The sequence below is a fragment of the Capsicum annuum genome, chromosome 5, assembly GCF_002878395.1.
Source record: "Capsicum annuum cultivar UCD-10X-F1 chromosome 5, UCD10Xv1.1, whole genome shotgun sequence".
Classification (NCBI taxonomy): Eukaryota; Viridiplantae; Streptophyta; class Magnoliopsida; order Solanales; family Solanaceae; genus Capsicum; species Capsicum annuum.
In genome coordinates this window covers 54,230,839-54,249,947 of record NC_061115.1, presented here as the reverse complement: position 1 = coordinate 54,249,947, position 19,109 = coordinate 54,230,839, and the positions used below count along the sequence as shown (strand labels likewise).

General features: G+C 31.4%; 1 protein-coding gene across 7 annotated transcripts; it reads right to left on the bottom strand.

The window, feature by feature from the left end:
• Positions 1–10,448: 10,448 nt before the first annotated feature.
• LOC107870661 (UPF0235 protein At5g63440) lies at positions 10,449–16,618 on the bottom strand. Of its 7 annotated transcripts, none has more exons than XM_047413020.1 (8): positions 16,428–16,618; positions 14,656–14,801; positions 14,231–14,327; positions 13,598–13,674; positions 13,408–13,476; positions 12,138–12,193; positions 11,215–11,380; positions 10,449–10,690 (listed from the first exon to the last, which is right to left on the bottom strand). In XM_047413020.1, the coding sequence occupies exons 1-6, from the start codon at positions 16,540–16,542 to the stop codon at positions 12,167–12,169; spliced, it is 531 nt and encodes a 176-aa protein (XP_047268976.1). In that variant the 5' UTR covers positions 16,543–16,618; the 3' UTR covers positions 10,449–10,690; positions 11,215–11,380; positions 12,138–12,166. The 7 variants fall into 7 exon arrangements, 6 of the variants coding, with proteins under 6 accessions (XP_047268976.1, XP_047268977.1, XP_016572739.1 ...); XM_047413021.1 differs by having other exon boundaries at positions 11,215–11,329; XM_016717253.2 differs by having other exon boundaries at positions 11,215–11,335; positions 16,428–16,617.
• Between the last annotated feature and the right edge of the window lie 2,491 nt (positions 16,619–19,109).

Genomic DNA, 19,109 nt, shown 5'->3' with positions numbered 1-19,109 from the left:
GGACGACCAATCCCCGTTACATTGGTCCGTATCAAGTTATAAGAATGAATGGTAATGTTGCTTATGAATTGGAAATGACAGCGAGTTTGGCTTTGGTTCATGTCGTATTTCATATGTTCATGCTTAAAAAGTGTGCAGTTGATCCTTTCTTGGTAGTGCCAATTGAAGAATGTGGGTGTAAAATATTTGTTGTCCTACGAGGAAGTCCAGTTGACACATTGGATAGGCAAGTTCGAAAATTGAGGAGTAAAGATATAGCTTCAGTAAAGGTACTTTGGAAGAATCAAAAAGTAGGAGAGGCTACTTGGGAATCAGAGGAAGGGATAAAAGACAAGTACCCATTCTTTTTCCCTATGTTGGGCGAAAATGTTTGAGGTATGAGTTTTATTTTCTCTCTTATCACGTTTTGAATTTATCGTTGAATTTTGTTGTGTTCTTTCTATTATCGTGCTAAAGTTGTCGTAACTTCTCATTCGGGGATGAGTGATCCAAAAGGGGGGATATTAGAGTCGTCAAAATGGGTTTGGTCCTTAAGGCCGACCCAATTCAACCCGCTATTTGGGTAAGTTGGATTACGATTTTTAAGCCCATTTAAAAATAGGCTTATAAGCCCAACCCAAGTCAGCTTGCTGACCCTTGAGGCTTGATTGGGGCTAGGCTGGGCCGGCCCATAGGCTAAAAGACTATTGAATTAAAATTAAAAATATATTAATATCATGAAAGAAAAAGTAATAATTAGGAATAGTAGTTATTGAATAAGTTTAATATCGTACATAATATTTAACTTATTAAGTGTTAAATTTTAATCACCAAGTATATATGTTTCATTTATTGTTTTTATTCAATTCAAAATTAAAACTAAAAGAAAAATGTTAGCAAAAAGAATTAAACATATAAATAATGATTAGTCAATAAATTCTAGCTAGTATCTTACACAATATTTTACTCATTCCGCATTAAATCGCTAATACTAAAATTTTTAGCCATAAATGTAAAAATTGCAGTCATCATGAAATGTTCAAACATTTATTGCAACTACTAGAAGTCGATAGTACAACATTACCCAAATTCAAAACGATAATATTGTTAAGTAAATTTTAAATATTATTAATTTTTGATATATAACATTTTAATATTATTTAACTTATTAAATTTCCATATGAATTTAGATGAAGGTGATGTTAATTAAGATAATTTAATCTATGAATTCAAATGTGCTTGACGATGTATTAGTGTTGAAAATAATACAAATTCTTGTAAAATTGTGTACTTTACATAATAATATGTTACAAGCGTGGATGGATTGTCCTATTAGTTTAAATATAAATTGAAAAAGAAAATCTAACCAAAACAATCGATTAAAATGAAGGGCTAGCCAGTCCCAACCCGCGACCCTTTTAGGCCTGGGTTGGGCCATACATTTTAAGGTCCTTTAAAGTGAAGGGTCAGCCCACCCTAACCCATCAAATTCTTTGGCCCATGAGGCTTGGATCGGGTCGGGTCAACCCATTTTGACAGCTTGAAGGATAATAAAAGACCCCAAAAATTGACGACTAGTTTATTTTTTATCCTCCCACAAGTGAAATGTTAATTTTTGACTTGAAAGGAAATGTTAAAGAAGTGTTTTGGGAGAGTTTTAGAATTTTTAGAAGGGGTTCGGAGGTTATTTTGATACTCCGAGGCAGTGAGTGTCCGCGATAGTGGTGTTCCACGCTACTTAACCTCCGCGATAAGAGCGTAGAATGCTGGTTACGCTCTGCGATAGTGGTGTGCCACGTTGCTAATGTAAATTTTGGATAATTTTATTTTTTCACTTGGGGAAAGGAATTTTTGATCCATTGCCCCATTAAATGACATAAAGTCTCTTTTTATTTTCCAATTAGTTATCAACTTTTAGCTTTGCCCTTCTCCTCTCAAATTTTTCAAGTCAAGAAACTCAAGGTTCTCTCAAGGATTTTCATTCTTTAGGCTTTAAACTTCAATTCCTCTCCAAATTTTTATAATTTTTAGGTATATTGTACACTCTCTACTTTAATTATGATATTATTGCATTATGTAACTTGGTATTTTGGTATTTTGAATGCTTGATTGAACTAAGGGTTTGGTGGGTTTTGGTTGTTTTACAATTGCATGATTTTACCTTTTTTTAATGATTTTTCTTCATGGTGAATTGTGAATAGAAATTGTGATTTATGATAATGATGGAATTTGGTACTAGGTTTCACATTGATTATGAATTTTGTCATGATAATGATATGAACCTCAACCCACTTCATGGTTTAATCTTTGAACATGAACTTTATATATTTAAACTCGTCTTTTGAAAATATTGCATTGCATTAAAGGATAACTGGATGAAAAAGTTTTGGATTCCCTTGGTGGCTATGGTATGAATTTTTAAATTGATAATTGGAGTCAATTTGATTAAGTGGATTAGTTTGGCATAAATGAAACAGCTTGCACTTATTAGTATGACAATACCAAGTTGAAAATGCTTAAATAAAAGGCTCATTAGTTAATGGTTGATTGTGTACAAATTATTTTAATTTGGGTTTAAAGAGAATTGTGTAGCTCATCGAGAAAGTGTAGTCCCAGGGGTACCGACACTGAAAACTACATTTGTGTTGGGAGTCTGTGACCACTGTGTCAGATTTGCACAGTATGTTTTGAAAGGCTAACTTACTATTGGTGGCTTTAGCCTATTTCTCCGGTACATTCGACTTACATGGACTAGGCTCTTCCGACAGGGGGAGCCGAACCCTATAGGACTAAATTTTTAAACGATCATGTTCATGTCCCTTGTCCCTACCCCGTCATTCTATATATATGTATATTTGTTGTGCATAAATTCTTGGAGTGGTTATGGTAAATGCATACTTTTATTTTATCCATTTTCTTAGGTTGCATGCTAGTACTCGTCGTACTAATCGTCCCTGGACGCGACATCATTTCATGATGTAGAGTCTGAGGGCTTTTCTAGTGATATTGTGCAGTGTTATGTGGTCTAATATCCTTGTTGATCAATTGTGAAATGGTGAGCCTCCATCTTTCGGAAGGTCCGGTTATTTTCTTAGTTTCTTTTATATTTTCAGTACTTATGGATTTTCTTTGTCATAGTCGGGGACATGTCTCGAATTAGTTGATATTCTTGGATTAGAGGTTTTTGTGGACAGTATTGAAATGTCATGGTTGTATTGGAATGTCGGCGATCGGTATCTTTGGTTATGTATTTTCGCTTTCACTATATATTTGTGGTTCGACTCCACTCTAGGAGTCTAGCCTTGGGTTTTGATTTTGATTTCTCATTTTATATCAGTTTGGGTGATAGACTTACTTGTCCAGGCTTGCCACGACAAGTGTCATCATGATTCTTGATTTTTGAATCGTGACATGAACACTACTCCAATTTGTAACAGATGCACAATTCGACATTCATATACATATTATAAAGACAACCTTCCTCCTAAATAAATTTTTAAAATTATTAATTATGTTGACTCGTTGTATTTTTTAATATAAATTTTATCTTAATATATTAAAATTTTATAGTCAAAATTAAGTGTTTTGACCCTCAAATTTTGTATCTCTTCACATAAATTGTGGCTGAAGCAATAAGCAAAATTAAAGCGGGTGTTTGACCTTGTTTCATTGTGAATTTTTGAAAAAAAAAAAAGTAAAATGATATTTAAAAAATTAAAATTATGTTTGACCATAAATATAAATTAGAGTTATTTTTTATTTATTTTTTGAGTAATTTGAAGTGAAAAAAGTTTTTTGTTATTTTTCACATGATATTGAAAATTCTGGAATTCAACTAGCGAAATTTTTTGAAATTTTATGACCAAACGTGTTTTCATAGTCTAATTTTAAAAAACATGAAAAACTTTCATAGCCAAACACTCCCTTAAAAATTTGCATTAGATATGAGTTTTTAAAGTTTTGACTTTTGAAACTTAAAATTATGTCTGGACATGCATTTTATTTGAAACTTTTAAAATATTTTGTGAATGGAATTGAAATTTCTCCCTTGATATTGAAAGTAAACTTTTAAAATCTCACCAACACTTGTGACTTATCTAATTTTTGAACGTAAATTTTCAAAATTTAATTAAACAAAGATAAAAATTGTGTACAAGTGGTAGCTAAAAATATGATTTTCTGGACTATTAAAACTTAAAAGGTTGTATAGGAGAAATTTATGTGGGTATAAAAGGTTAGATGTGTACCCTATCATAAATAAGGAATAGATTTTGTTTCTTACAGAATCTAATAAGTGAAAACTAATGGATCATCAGATACAGATCATGGCTGACAAATATTGTTTTTTTTCTGCCAATTCTGCCTTTTGCCTCTTCCCTCTTATGCAAGGTTTCCTCATAAGATCTTTTCTTTCCTTCTTGTTTTATTTGAATTGCCAGTATATAGGACGAAAGTCGGCTGTGTGTACCATCAATCAATAATAAAAAGGCTGTTTCTTAAAGATATTTAAGATAGTCTTACTTAAGAAGCTGCAGGTGTCTCAGAAAGTTTTGAACATATATTAATGTCTGAAACTTTAAGATATTATCTGAAAATCAAAATATTTATTATTTTTTAAGTTTTATGAATGTGTTTTTGACTTTCATATCAATTTTATATATTTTTTATATAATTATTCATAATTTATGTTGAATTTACTGAATATCAAAGTATCGTAAAAGTGTACGGAGATCCATCTCTGAAGATAGCCAAATAAAGAAAATAACAGTAGTAATAAAAATGAAACATCAAAGGGATGATTCTTTGATGCACTGAATCATTTCAGTCTTGTTGTTCTCATATAATCTAAATTAAGTGTATGCAAGTTTATTATGAGCAATGAATGTACTACCGAAGTCTGTTGTCGATCTAGGATCTCAAGGTACCTCTTGAAATTTTCTTTTAATTTTTTTTTGTAATATTTGATGCTCAATATCTGTATTAAAATTTGATTAATTTAAATTTGTATCGAATAAAGCTCATTTTCAAGAATAGCACTCTTATTCTATTAAAAAAAAATTCACATCAAGAATTCAAAATCAAAACTTCTAATTAAAAGAAAAATAACTTCTGATCGTTGCAAGAGAAATAACTTATGTTGGTGTAATATACCACAATTACAATAATTATAGTTGAAATAATAAAATGAACAAAAAATGAAGAAAATAATAGAACCTTTTTTTTAACCGAGGCGCGGATATTTCGCTTTCTTTAAAGAAAAACAAGCCTACTGCGGCATAATCTACACCAATTCAGCAGTATATTTCGTGACTTGTCCTCTGCAGGATACAACAACCCATCAACAATACCCAAACAACTCCGGATTAGTTGAAGAATCCAAAGCTCCACCATAAGAACACCTTCCTTCAACATATATTTACTCTCTTTGTATAGTGAATATAATTAAAAATTTAGAATATTTTCTTTGTCTCAACTCTCTCTTTCACTGCGACACACTATAATCTTTTTCACACATCATATTTCTTTGTACATGCAATAACGTGCAAGACCACCTCTATTTATAGATGAGGTATTCATCCTGGTATTGAATAGGAAGAATATTGTGTAGTAAAGTGGATATATTAATGATCTTTATGTTACAAATGTTACAAGAGTTACAAGATCAATGAGATAGACTAATGCTAGAAGTTACAAGAACTAAATGTCACATTCTATCAACAAATAATGAGTGAAATTAAATGTTAGTAGTTATAAGAGTTACACAAAATAAATACACTTTTAATAATATTCCACTAAGGTGCATTAAAAAAGTGCAACCATCAACAACACACTTTATCAATTTTATATAATACACTTTAATATAATTAAAAATATTAAAAATACACTAACAATTTCTATTCGTTGCATTATATTCTTGCCTTTTAAAATTTGATTGTTAAGCCTGTTGCAGCTTTTGGCAAAAACGGATCTATGCGAAAAGAAAGAAAGTAGTAGTAACAAAGCAAACAAGAAAATAAAGAAAAAGGGGTAAAGAAAGAATGACTCTTTTTTTTTTTTTTTGAGGGTGCAAAATTTTTTTTTAATGTTATGTTATTACATTCAAATTATTGAATAATTCAATTCTTACTCACGGATGGAGCTATAATTATATTTTCACATTCGTCAAAATTTAATAGTTATAGTCTAAATTTTGTGCTTGTATTAAAAATTAACTTAATATATATAGATAATTTTTTAAGACTTAACAAATTATCTTTTCTAAAATTTAAAATTGTGAGCCTTTCTCTATCATCGATTGTTATTTCCATGCTCAAGTTAATTTGAGTTTCTCCTTGATTTTTAATAAGATGAGACTTTTGATTGTGTTCTATTTAGCCACGTAAATATGTACTTTTAATTTTAAGAAGTTTGATATTGAAATTGAGATGATTTGATAGCTTGGTCCTCGATATACAAGTTCCCTCCATTATAATTTTGGATTTACCTCACTTTTTGTTTGCTCCTAACCTGTTTTGGCAAAACGTATAAAATTAACTTCTTTTGAGAAATGGCTTTTTAAAAAAATAGTTTTTAAAAAACACTTTCAGTAAGAAGCAGATTGTGTTTAGTCAATTAAATTTTTAAAAAATAATTTTCAGTAACAATTAGTATTTAATTAAATTTTTAAAAATATTTCTCAAAAGCATTTTTAAAAAGTGCTTTAAAAAAGAGGGATGAGCTTTTAAGTGATTTGATCAAACTTTTAGTTTATGTGAAAAAATAACGGTCACTTTTCAAAAGTACTTATTTCTCTCAAAAATTTAATACTACTTAATTCTTTTAAATAAATATTTTTGAGATAAAATAAGTACTTTTGGAGAAAAATAAGTTTGATCAAACGAGTTAACATTTGAAAGGACAAAAAGGTAATTTACAATCATTCAAAAAAATATATCCATTTAGGAGAAACTCACTATCTTTCAATGCATCTGTTCATATCAAAGCTTCACTGTATTTTCATTTTTTGTTTGCTAATAAACCGACTCATTAATTCACTTCTCCCCAAATATACTCCTTCCGTCTTTTTTGTTGTTCCTTTTGGCTTCGCATTTTTAAAAAAAAAAAAACATTTATTAAGAACTTATTTTTATTAATTATATTTTTAAAATATAAATTTAAATATTATGCACCTTATATAGTTATTTAATGATAAAATTAGTATTAAAAAATATAATAATTATTTTTAATTTCATAAATTAAACTACTAATTGAAACAAGTAATTTTAATAAAAAGGTCAATTAAAATTAAACAAAGGGATTACCTGACATAACAAAAGCCTCGTTGACAATCAATAAATAGCACCAACCTTCAATAATAGTTGTATGATGATTTATCTCTCCTTTGATAAAATATCTAGAGAAAATACATAAAATTTCCTCTGATGTTGGTTAATTTTTTTTAAAAAGATATTTAAATTATACTTTCGACCTATTATCTCATGGATTTTATTTAAATCATTGTAAATATATCATTTTTTTACTCAATTTCAATCACAAAAAAGAGTGAATGCAAACACCAATTGGATGTTGTCATGTGTAAATATATTTAATTTCATATTTTATTTATATTTTTTAATAAAATTTTCTATTTTATTTTATTTATCATCCTACCCCCTCTCCCCCCACCCCTCAACCCCCCTCACATCCAGCATCTCCCCTCTCCCCCAAACCCAGCATTTCCCCTTATCCCTCCTCCTACCCATTATCTTCTTCAAAATCATTGTCTTTTTCAACACCTTCATTAAAGTTTTTTTTTTAAATAATCATTTAACTATTTTTATTAAGAATCATAAAACTCCATTAAAGCTTCATTAATGGAGTTTTGTGATTCAAGTAGAATGTTGTTGAAGAAGACAATGGAGCTTTAATGGTGTTTCAAAAATGGAGCTTTAATGGAGCTTCAAAAAATAGTTTTAATGGAGCTTCAAAAAATTCCATTAAAGCTATTTTTTGAAGCTCCATTTTTGAAACACCATTAAAGCTTTATTGTCTTCTTCAGCACCATTCTACTTGAATCATAAAACTCTATTAATGGAGCTTTAATGGAGTTTTATGCTCCATTAATAGAGTTTTATGATTCTTAATAAAGTTAAATGATTATTAAAAAAAAAATAATAATAATGGTGTTGAAGAAGATAATGGTGGGTTGGGGGGAGAGGGAACGGGGGATGGGTATGGGATAATTTTAAAAAGTAAATAAATATTAATTTTTTTTTTAAAAAAAAAAGATAAATTATATATCAAATTATTTACACGTGACAGCTTTTAATTAGTCAATTTTGAGTCTTTCACGTGCCTGTTGTGCGTGTATACACACAAAGGGTTAAAATGGTGTATTTGCAACAATTTAAGTAAGATTCGTGGAATAATAGATCGAAAGTATAGTTTAAGTATCTTTTTAAAAAAGTCGGCCAACATCATGGAGACTTTATATATTTTCTCGAATATCCATCTAAAGCAAAAAAGTAACAAGGGAGGGGGGGGGCGCATAAAAGGAGAAAGAGAAAATGTTGGACATTATGGGTGTGTTTGTGTTTGGTATGATGGAAAATGTTTGATGGAAAATGTTTTCGTATTTTTCCTTGTTTGATTGTAGTAAAATATTAGAAAAACATTTTTCAAGTTAACTTATTTTCTTCTATTTGAGGAAAAATGACTTCCCTCATGGACCAAAAAAAGTTATTTTTTCAAAAAATGACAAATGTGACTTATGTCGTCACCCTCACCCCTCTTCCCCACCCTAACAACATTCATATTCACATGACTCAAAAAATTCACATTTCTCAAAAATTTACATTACTCGAAAATATTTTTTACTGTGCTTTATTTCAATTTTTCACTGCTTAAAATAAAAAATCATGAAACCCGAATTTTTTCTTTTCCAATATTCGTTGAACGTATTGTTATTTTCATATGCATAGAGGAAGACTTACCTATGTTACTTTTGCTAATTGCATATTTCATTTTATCATCGATGTAACTTGTTTCACAAGGTTGAATAAGCTTATCGTTCTGTTATATTTTTATTGCTTGTAGTATCTTGAGATTGTCCTGACAAAATGTTGAAAAGTGTTTTCTCTATTTGCTAATTAATAGTTTCTTAAATTTAATGATTGTAATATTTTAGTATTCGATATTAATATTATTTGTTATACTTAAATTAGCTCTTAAAAATTGTTGAGTTACTAGAGACACTGATATACTAGTTAACAGTTATTAGTACTTTCTAAAAAATATTTTTTCATTCACCAATTAAACACTAGAAACTATTTTTCTAAAAAATATTTTCTATTCACCAACCTAACACCATAAAATATTTTTCACTCACCAACCAAACATGAGAAAATAAGTAGAAAACCAACATTTTTCAGAAAAATATTTTTCAAAAAAATATTTTCTATGAAAAATATTTTCCATCATACCAAGCACACCCTATAGGGCGGGTTTAGTAGGAATAATTTTCCTGAAATATTAGGCGCGGGATTTTCTCATTTTTGATAAGTGAGTGAAAAATTATTATTTGATCAATATTTATATATAATTTATTAAAATATTATGAGGGCGGGATAGGGTGGGGTCACGGGAAGTGTTGTGGTAGTCGAAGAATGAGGACTGACAATGATAAATGCGTGAGTCATTTTCGAACAACCGAACTATTTATGATGAAGAGGATGAGTTCAACAGAATGATTTAGATTATTTGTATAGTAAATTATGTAATATGAGTCATAATATAGATCTTTCAAAGAACAAGACTTCGAAGAGAAAATGAGATTATTTCTTATGAATTCTTTCACAATAACTTTAACTTTAGTTCATTACCTATTAATATTAAAATAAAAGGCTTTAATTTTAGTTTATTTATCTATTATTATTATTAAAATAAAAGGTGCAGTGGTTAAATCTTCACGAACAGGAAAAGAAGACGATCAATTTGAGATGAACGTGTGTTGAATTTATTTTCATCATTTTTTAAAAAAAGTTAAAAAATATTTTTAGTCACTACCAAACACAGCCATAAAGTTGAGAAAGCTATAGGTTCATCTTTATCCCCCCACACAAAACCTGACCCGCCCCCAACATGTCACTTGATTATTCTAGTGAAATTCTCCAACTATTTTGGCCACCCCCATTCCTTCTTCATATAAAGTAGAATAGTATTCCTGGCCCTATGTCACATCCACGCTCCCTCAAGCTATCGTTTTCTTCGCGTGCAACATTAATAAGGTAAGGTCCAGTGTTTGAGAGGCTTTTCTCTTCTCAAACTAGACAAGCATTGGCCGTAGGGCACAGCCCAACACATTAGATTTTGATATAATTTTCAAGAAAAAACATATAACACATTAGAGTTTACTTTAAAACTCAAATACATCACCGAACAATATAATGTATTTGTTTAAAAGTGATATATTCATGTAAAATCAAGTAATGTATTCAAAAAATGTGATGTATTAGAAATTAAATATATTTTCATGTAAAAGTGATATATCCATGTAAAATCAAGTAATGTATTCAAAAAATGTGATTATTAGAAATTAAATATATTGTACTATAATCCGTAATTGTTTCCCTTTGTCAATCATAAAAGCTTATATCATCCCGTGGCAACCGGCAGAATCCAGCAATACTGTTTTAATTTGATCGGTATGGAAGTCTTGACCTTTTTTGCATTGCTGAGATTACATAAAAAAACGATCATCAAAAGAAAAGTTCATTTCTACCACATAAAAATGCCAAGGATAACAAACCAACTAAATGGCAGGTCATTTCACTCTTGTTGTTTTCTATTTCTCCAAGATTGATCGAAATAAGCAAGAAAAAACATACTTTCTGGCTAGGGAGACTGATAGGTACACTCAATCAAGGAGTATAGAGAACAAAATATATGCAATTATTGTGGAGCTTATTAAAATGATGTCATAATTTACCATGAGTAATTTGGACTACCAGTTTTCTAAAAGGTTATTTCTCGGTTATGAATTGGTAATCACATTTTTTATATATCATAAGAGCTGTCACTAGGAATCAGTACAACCTATTATCTTTTATCTTCGACATTCCCATGTTAAAGCTTAATATGGTGTAGGTTCAGCATGCTTCAGAAGGATATGCTGTGATGCAACTGATGGACTACAATTTTCTATATACAAACTTGTGCTCAGATCCAGCATTGTAAACTAAACAAAAAAGCAAGTACCTCAGCTCTGAAGATATCTAAGGCAAACCCATTGAAGCAGCTGATAACAGCTTGTTAGATGTCCCGTCCAAGGTTATTGAGAGCCCTCATCATTGTTGAGAGTAAGAGGCCTGGTCTGCAGCTGCAAAACATGTGGATATTCACAACTCTTCCATCTCAACAAAATCTGCATTACGTAATCTCAACCAATAATATGATGACTTTAGACTTTACGGGCATGAAGAACACTATAATAGCTTTCAATGCAATCAATTTATATATATAAACATCTAATTTTTTTAAGAAAGGTAATATATACACATCTAATTAGAAACATATGTTTGTACTATAATAAGTTTCTTCTGGATGAAATGTTGTCCTTGGTTAAAAACTTTTTACTCTTTCAGGTTGTCGGTCGGGCTAGGAAGTGGGCTTGCAAATGAATTCGGATAGAGTTCTTCCTTGATGCGGCCAGGCAGAGCTGGTGCAGTTGGTGTTAAAGGATAGAAGATTGTTGTTTTCGACAATGAAGAGATAGGTAGTGTGGACTCCAGTTCATTATGCAGGTCATTGATTTTCTATAGAAGCTCCTTTAAGTGTTCGATTGCATCCGCTAAGATTGATGCACTGTCCATCTGTGAACATGTAAATTCACAAATTGCAGCCAAGAAGGAGCGCATTTCATATTAGGTAGTCAGGAATATAAATTGGTAACACAAAATATTCTATTAAGGTTAAAGTCAAGTCCAATGATGGTTTGCAAGGGGTAACATGCTGGTCAATAAAGTGGGTTGAGAATTTGAGGAGGTAATTCGTTTTACCTTTCCTTGCTTTGAAAAGGTATAGGGAAAAAGGAAAAAGCATAACCCATAATTCCAATTAATATAGAAAGAGTTTTAAGCAAGTTTAGAATTCTATGTAAATGAGAAAATAAGCAGACGAACCTTTGGAAACAGCAAGTGTTGCCTCGGGGTTATGTTGGGTATAGCTGACATTTAGCCTGATATAGACAAAATTCAAATTAGCATAGGGAGCCTTTTTGTAGGAAAAAGTAAAGCTTACTCAATTCCATTGGTAACCTGAGCCTAAGAGAACACTGCTTACACTAATTTCGAGTATAATTTAGATAGGATAGAGTGCTTTCTAGTCCATTGAATCGATTATTTTGGGTCGACATAGGCTTCTAGCACCACCAATGAAGGCTGGCGAAATTAAAAGAAAGCAGTAAGCTAGTTTTCAGCAGTTTATGCTTAATTAATGAAGCATCGTATCTTCTTCAAGTGACCATGGCTTTCTTTTCACAATAGTTTTATTACATCAAGGAGCTCTTCACAGTTGTCTTAGCTCTTTATCTTTTTTCTTCTCTCTATTTTTAATCTTGTTGTTGTATGAGCTTTTTCTTGAAACTTCTTAAGGAGTTTTCTTAGTGTGGAAAGAGAGATGCACTTTGACACCATTCCAAATATGTTGTACAACCACAGTCGGTCTAACCAAGGACACCTTAGAATAAACCTGTTCACTTTTCTCTTCAACTCATTACCCTTTTATTTTTATAATTTTACCAAATCAACCAAACATCTTCTAGGCATTCATATGCAGAGAGATTAATTTGCAAGAATGGGTGTTGAGGGATTTTTTCTTATGTCTCTTATTACATTCCTACGCAGCGTTTCAAGAATCACTACTCTTTCTAGTTACTGCTATCTAGTCAACTGAGTTGATTATTTCGTATGGATGTCAGCTTCTAGCTCCATCCATGGTCATCAGCACACATAGAGAAAGGTGATAGAAATTAAAATAAAGAATTCTATAAGCTTAACATCTTCTTCGGGTGACCATCTTCTTATCACAATAAGGAGCTCTTTCCATTTCTTTTTTTTGTCCTCACTCTGTATTTATAATATGTTCGTGTGGTTTACCAATAATAGAAGCCTTTGGTTCAATTTCAGACGGTGGCAGTCCAACATATTGTCAAAATTTTATTCGCAAATCCAGATGGACAATGACAGTGCGTGAAGAATTTCAGGGCACCGTGTGGTCATTGTGACAACAATTCATTACTATGTGTAATCAGCTTTCAGGAGAACTTATTGTTTGATCCCTTAACTTTTCTCTAGATTTTTCATTCTTCTTACATGGCTTGGTTACTGAAACAAAAGCTTAAGAAAAAAAGCAAATATCACAGAAAGATTTCTTTTTATGCAACATTCTTACCACCTGAAGCTTTGATTTGCTATTCCATCCTCTTTGGAGAGTCATCTGAGATAGTTTCAGACCCAGTACCTGCATCAACAGAAAATCCTAGGTTCAGTGAATGAACCAACAAAGAATAGCAAAGAATCTAAATTATATGCTCAAATTTGATAGATTTGTGAAGAGACAGAAACAACAATGTTCAGCATACTCGGCCTATGAATTCCAGAAGTTTATTGTTCGCTTCCCCACGAGTTGTAGGTGCAGTTATAGTGACCCGAACATTATCTGCATTCACTCTTACAACAACATAAATGTCGAATAAGGTTCTTTCAAAGATATTAGAAGTGTCACTTCTTCTAAGTAAGTTGATTAAGGTTCGTGCATTCTTAAGAAAAGGACAGAAAATGCCCAAGTCACATCCAAAGAGAGTCTTTCCTCCAAGTTCGAAAGCATATCATTGTAACAGAAAGCTAAGATATGTTATTATCATAGAACCATTTTTCTTTCTCATCAAATAACTATTTTACAATAAACTTGATCCTGATAGTCATACAATAAAGTTGACCCCGAACAAAAATGCTCTATCCTCCCACCACAGAGGCAGGTTCATATGAAAGTTCTGAGTTTCATCACCTGAGACATCAAGATCGATGCCAATAAAGATAATTTACCAGTACAACCACCAAATTAGGTTTTTACAACTTGCAGAAGAGTAGGAATAGTTATGAAGTGTACTTAATAATCTGTAGAATTGTTCAGTTGACAAATTATTTCCCAACTCTAAAGGAATTGAAGCAAATGAGAGTGTCTAACTTCCAAAAATCATTGACAGATTATTTACTTGTAATTGCTAACCATTGGGCATGATCCTCAACTTCTATCACCACTTGCACAAGGCCACCTTCTAACTGTGAGATGCAGGGTGGTACAGGAGCATCCTACATACAACAAGAAAATTTTAATTCCTAAAGGTATATCTGTATCTGAAAGAACATGCATATAAGTAGACATATAAGACACTCCCCTAACCATAAAAGAAAAAAAGAAGCATTCTATGATAGAATAAAGCATAAGATTTTACATGATCTTACAAACAAGCAAGAGACACAGAATACAGAAAGATTACACAAGCTAATGTGGAAAAGATCTTACAGAAACCAGACAATAATAAATTTTAAGCTTGCTACAAATACAGAGAATATGAGGGCATAACTCTGTAATTCAGCCAGGAAGTGAAAAACAGCAAAACACGTAAAGATATAATACCTGTGGATTTGTCTTAGCCGCAATAGTACTAAGTGCCCCATCAACTACATATATGAAGGAGGCATTCTCCAAATCTTCTTCTGTCTGATAGCAGACAAACAAGCCACAAACCTTACAGGACATCCGAAACTGTTTCTCCAGTTTCCCTTCACCACATTAAATCAAAAGCAAAAGGATTCAAAAGAATGTTTCGTATTAAACTGTTACACATATCAGTCATCAATAAGAAAGTTCTTTTCCAGTGACGCAAGAGACATATGCTAATTTCTAATGTAATGGATAGACAATGAAAAAGGCCAACCGACAGAGTTCATCGAAAGACAGAAAGTAATTTAGTCAAGGTTAGTTCAGTTTCTCTGACTGACATTTGACTGTATTCTATTCACCATTTTGTGGTTCCCCATTGATAATAATTTTGGTCTGCACATTCTCCATGTCCATTCTATTTATGTATTCTAGTGACTTATGTAGACCTTTTACAACACTTCCAATGATGTTATTCCACTATAATAAGTTCATCACTGCTGGATTATATCATCTTCTTTTTAAGTCTTACAGTTAGCATCTAGCAGCACTTCCATTTCAAACATAGCAAGGAATTCCGTTTTAAACTGAAAAAACCTTGTAATCTTGACATGTAATGTTTCTACCTTTCTTCTATACAACTGATTTCATATACTAGTAAAGGTAGTAACATCAATAAACTAAAGTTTACAGGAGCAAAAAGATTACCGTTTTAGAAGAACTTTTCCCGCATCATCTACACTCAGTCTTACAAGATACCTTTTTTATCCAATACATATGCTTTGTCGGTTTTCCTTTTTGACATTTTCTGTAATTGATTATCTACAATCACACTTTAGCAAGGAAGATTCCCTCTAATTGGCATTAGTGACATAATATAGTAAAAATACCAACAACTCTTCTCTCATTCTTTGAATCATCAGAGGAAATCTTACATCATTATGCCAATAACAAGAAAGGATTATGCAGCACCTACTAACATCTAATTCATGCACACAAAACCAAAAACTAAAGTTTATTGCATATCCAAATTTGAAGAAACGAATAATATTAGAAAGTAGATATTCTCAAAGTTAATTGTCGTGCTATCAAAAGCAAAAAGTGCAAAAAAGCTCTAAGCTCCATTGGAGCTTTAAGCACAAAGCACGAATAAAGTATGTACTTTAACAAAAAATACATATATAAAAATATATAATTAGTCCAAGACTAATAATTACAAACATGAATGAAAAATATATGAACAAAGAAATCGAGAAAAGATTATGATCGAGTAAAATATCAATTATTTACTGTCAACACTTCAGAAGAGACTCATTGGCAAAGATAAGTATTCCTTTGAAACTTGATTAGAAGACTGAAGTGCACATTAAGCGAGGCGAAGGAGTCAAATCATTTTGAGCCTCGCTTCAGGTTTAAGCGAGCCTTTGACAACATAGATTCAATGTAGCATGTATCATATTCATCATAGAACCAAAAAGGTAACCAAATAATTACTATCATAACATAATAATAATTCAATAATTCAGAAGAACTTGTCAATAAGAGATTTCTGCCTGATTAACTCTTCAAAACTATTCAGCTTAAGATTAATTCAATTAATTCCTTCCAAACATCCCACCTGAATTCTAACAATCTAGAAAGCAGCTAACATATAAAGTTTTCTGCTGCATTTTTCAAATACTTCCAACAATAAAAATTGAAATTGAACATTGAGAAAATAGAAGAAATGAATAGGGGAGAATGCGAACCGGATATGAGGATATGAGAACTCCAGTACTTGCAGTAATAGACTAACAGATCAGAATTCAGACCGTCCGAAACTGCGTCTTCGCTCGAGCATGTGTGCTTTGTTCTATTCGGCATTTTCCCCCCAAAAAGTTATTGTTATGAGAATTGATTGTCGGTTCTCTCCACTCTTTTGTTAGAGATGATATGAAAATATCGGATGCTCATTGACTTATTAAATTGCTCACGAAATAAGTCATATTTACTAAACTACCCTTAACCTTATCGTCCAGGGACTCCCTTTTCTATATAATAGTAATTTCACAAAATCATAATTTGAAATATTTAAATTATTAAAAATTCCTTCACTTAATAAAAATTACAGATATTGTTAATTTATATTCTTTCTCTTCAAATTTTAGATACATAATTTCTACCTTAAAAATTAGCATATATTAATTGTCCCCCTAAGAATTTATCTTAATATCTTCTCTTCATCAATTTAATACATTAACGTCTAACCTTATCCTCCTTCAAAGTTTTTTTCGGAAAACTTTCTCCTCCCTATCCTCCTGCCCCCTCTATCTCTCCCCTATCATCCCGCCCTCGTCTCTCTCGCTTTCTCTACAGTTCACACTTCTTTCTCTTCCTTAATGTTTTTGGTTATTCTTTTATTTATTTTCTTGTATAAATGTGTATGTGTTTCATTGTTTTTCCTTCAATTTCAACCTCAAACAAAAAAACCTCTATCACTGATTGTATTTTTGAAAATACACCACGAAAGTCTCTGTCACTGGTTGAATTAATCTTGTCGATATAAAAAGTGATAAAGATGAAGATACATCACGAAATTTTATGTCACTAATTATATTTTCGAAGATCAAAAATTGATTCTACCTCATGTATTGTCGTCATAACAGTTTCATTTATTCCTTCATATGTATCAACCCTTTTACAATATGAATAGTCTAATAATACGTATCAGATACATGAATATAATTAATGAAATTAAACGTTTGTCTAATACAAATACATATTTTATATATTTTATATTTATGTTTTTGATAGAAAAGGTATAATGTAATGTATTTACACGGAGATACAGAATTATATACTGAGGATACATAATATATCTTAGTTCTCCGTGTCTGATACAAATGCATATGTTGTATATTGATTATAGATAGCTGGGACATGCCTCCAACTATCACTAATTAATACATATGAATAATAACAATATAGTACATGAACTACAACTGACTGGAGTCCTCGAAACAAGAGAACTCATCACCTGCTGGCAGAAAGCTGTGAACTGTATGATTATGATGTGTGGGCTATAACTGGTACCTACATTATGAGACAATATAGCACATAGACATATATGTGAATTAGTACTTTAGAATGTACTGAGCAAGTGGGGGTGAATGTAACAAGTATAACTGAATCGATACATAATCTAAAAACATGCATGCTACGTGCAAGTAGACTCACCAAAAGATTGAAATTGACTAAAATCTGAAGTATCTTAAAACATGAGTAACAAACATAATCTGATAAGCTGGTGAGTCACTACACTTAGTTTCTTAAATCTTTATCTTTGTAGATTAAGTAAAACTGAAGCTGGGAAGCGATAAAACATGAATATTGTATGTAAATCTCATGTAAGCTGAACATGTTGTAAAACTGAACTGGAGATCATGTATGGATACTGAACATAAAAAATATGAACATGTAAAACTGAGAATGCAAAATCAAGTATAGCATGTACTGACATGATCTAAATAACATAAAAAATCTATAAAACTGACTGAATAATTACTGAAATCTGATTACTTGGTCAAGCAAATCTAAATTGACCTACTCTGAATACTGTACTGAGACTGTGGGAGCTAGCTATATTCGACATACCCCAATCTGAGCTATCACAATCCAATTTGTTACCCCGATTGAAAGGGTGATGGTACCTTGCCAGGAGTACCAACACATGAATGACGATGTGGGTCCACAAGGTTGATATCCCGAAGGACGAGGGTGTCATGCCTCTACTGACGGAGGACCCCTCGTAATCTACGGTGGCGTCGTAGATCTGAAACTTAGGGACTGCTACTAATGACTCATGCCTCTACTGACGGGGGAGCCGTTATCCCTGCATTTACTCGGTGCTAAGTGTTACTCCCAACTGAAAGACTTTGTTATCATTAGTTGTTTAAGATGACATAGTACGGTACTTGTAAATGCTCAGCATGAATATGATATTCTGAAGGTGGTAATAAAATTCATGGTCTGACTGATTTATTTCTTAAAAACGAAAATCATGTAAAGACACATAGGTATCGGGTGTTCATAACCCGCCAAATTGAATTATTACAAAAATACAATAACAACTCTTAAAATAGTAATATGAAATTATAATTCAGAGACCCAAAACATTGGTCAGTTTATTACATGAGCATAATACATGGATTTAAGCATGGGGACGTATTAAATAAAGGAGAATAACAATTACTCATCAAAATAATGAAATTCAAGACAAAACATCAAACTTATAGTTTAAAACATGAATAAGTACAAGTCTTATGCTCTTTAGTTCTTTAAATCATATAGTAATGCTATGTTTCAATACATGAGAATTTGGGGATGAACCCTAATTTAAAACATGTAAATTCAACTTGAAAATCATCCATTCGGGCACAAAGATGAGAGAT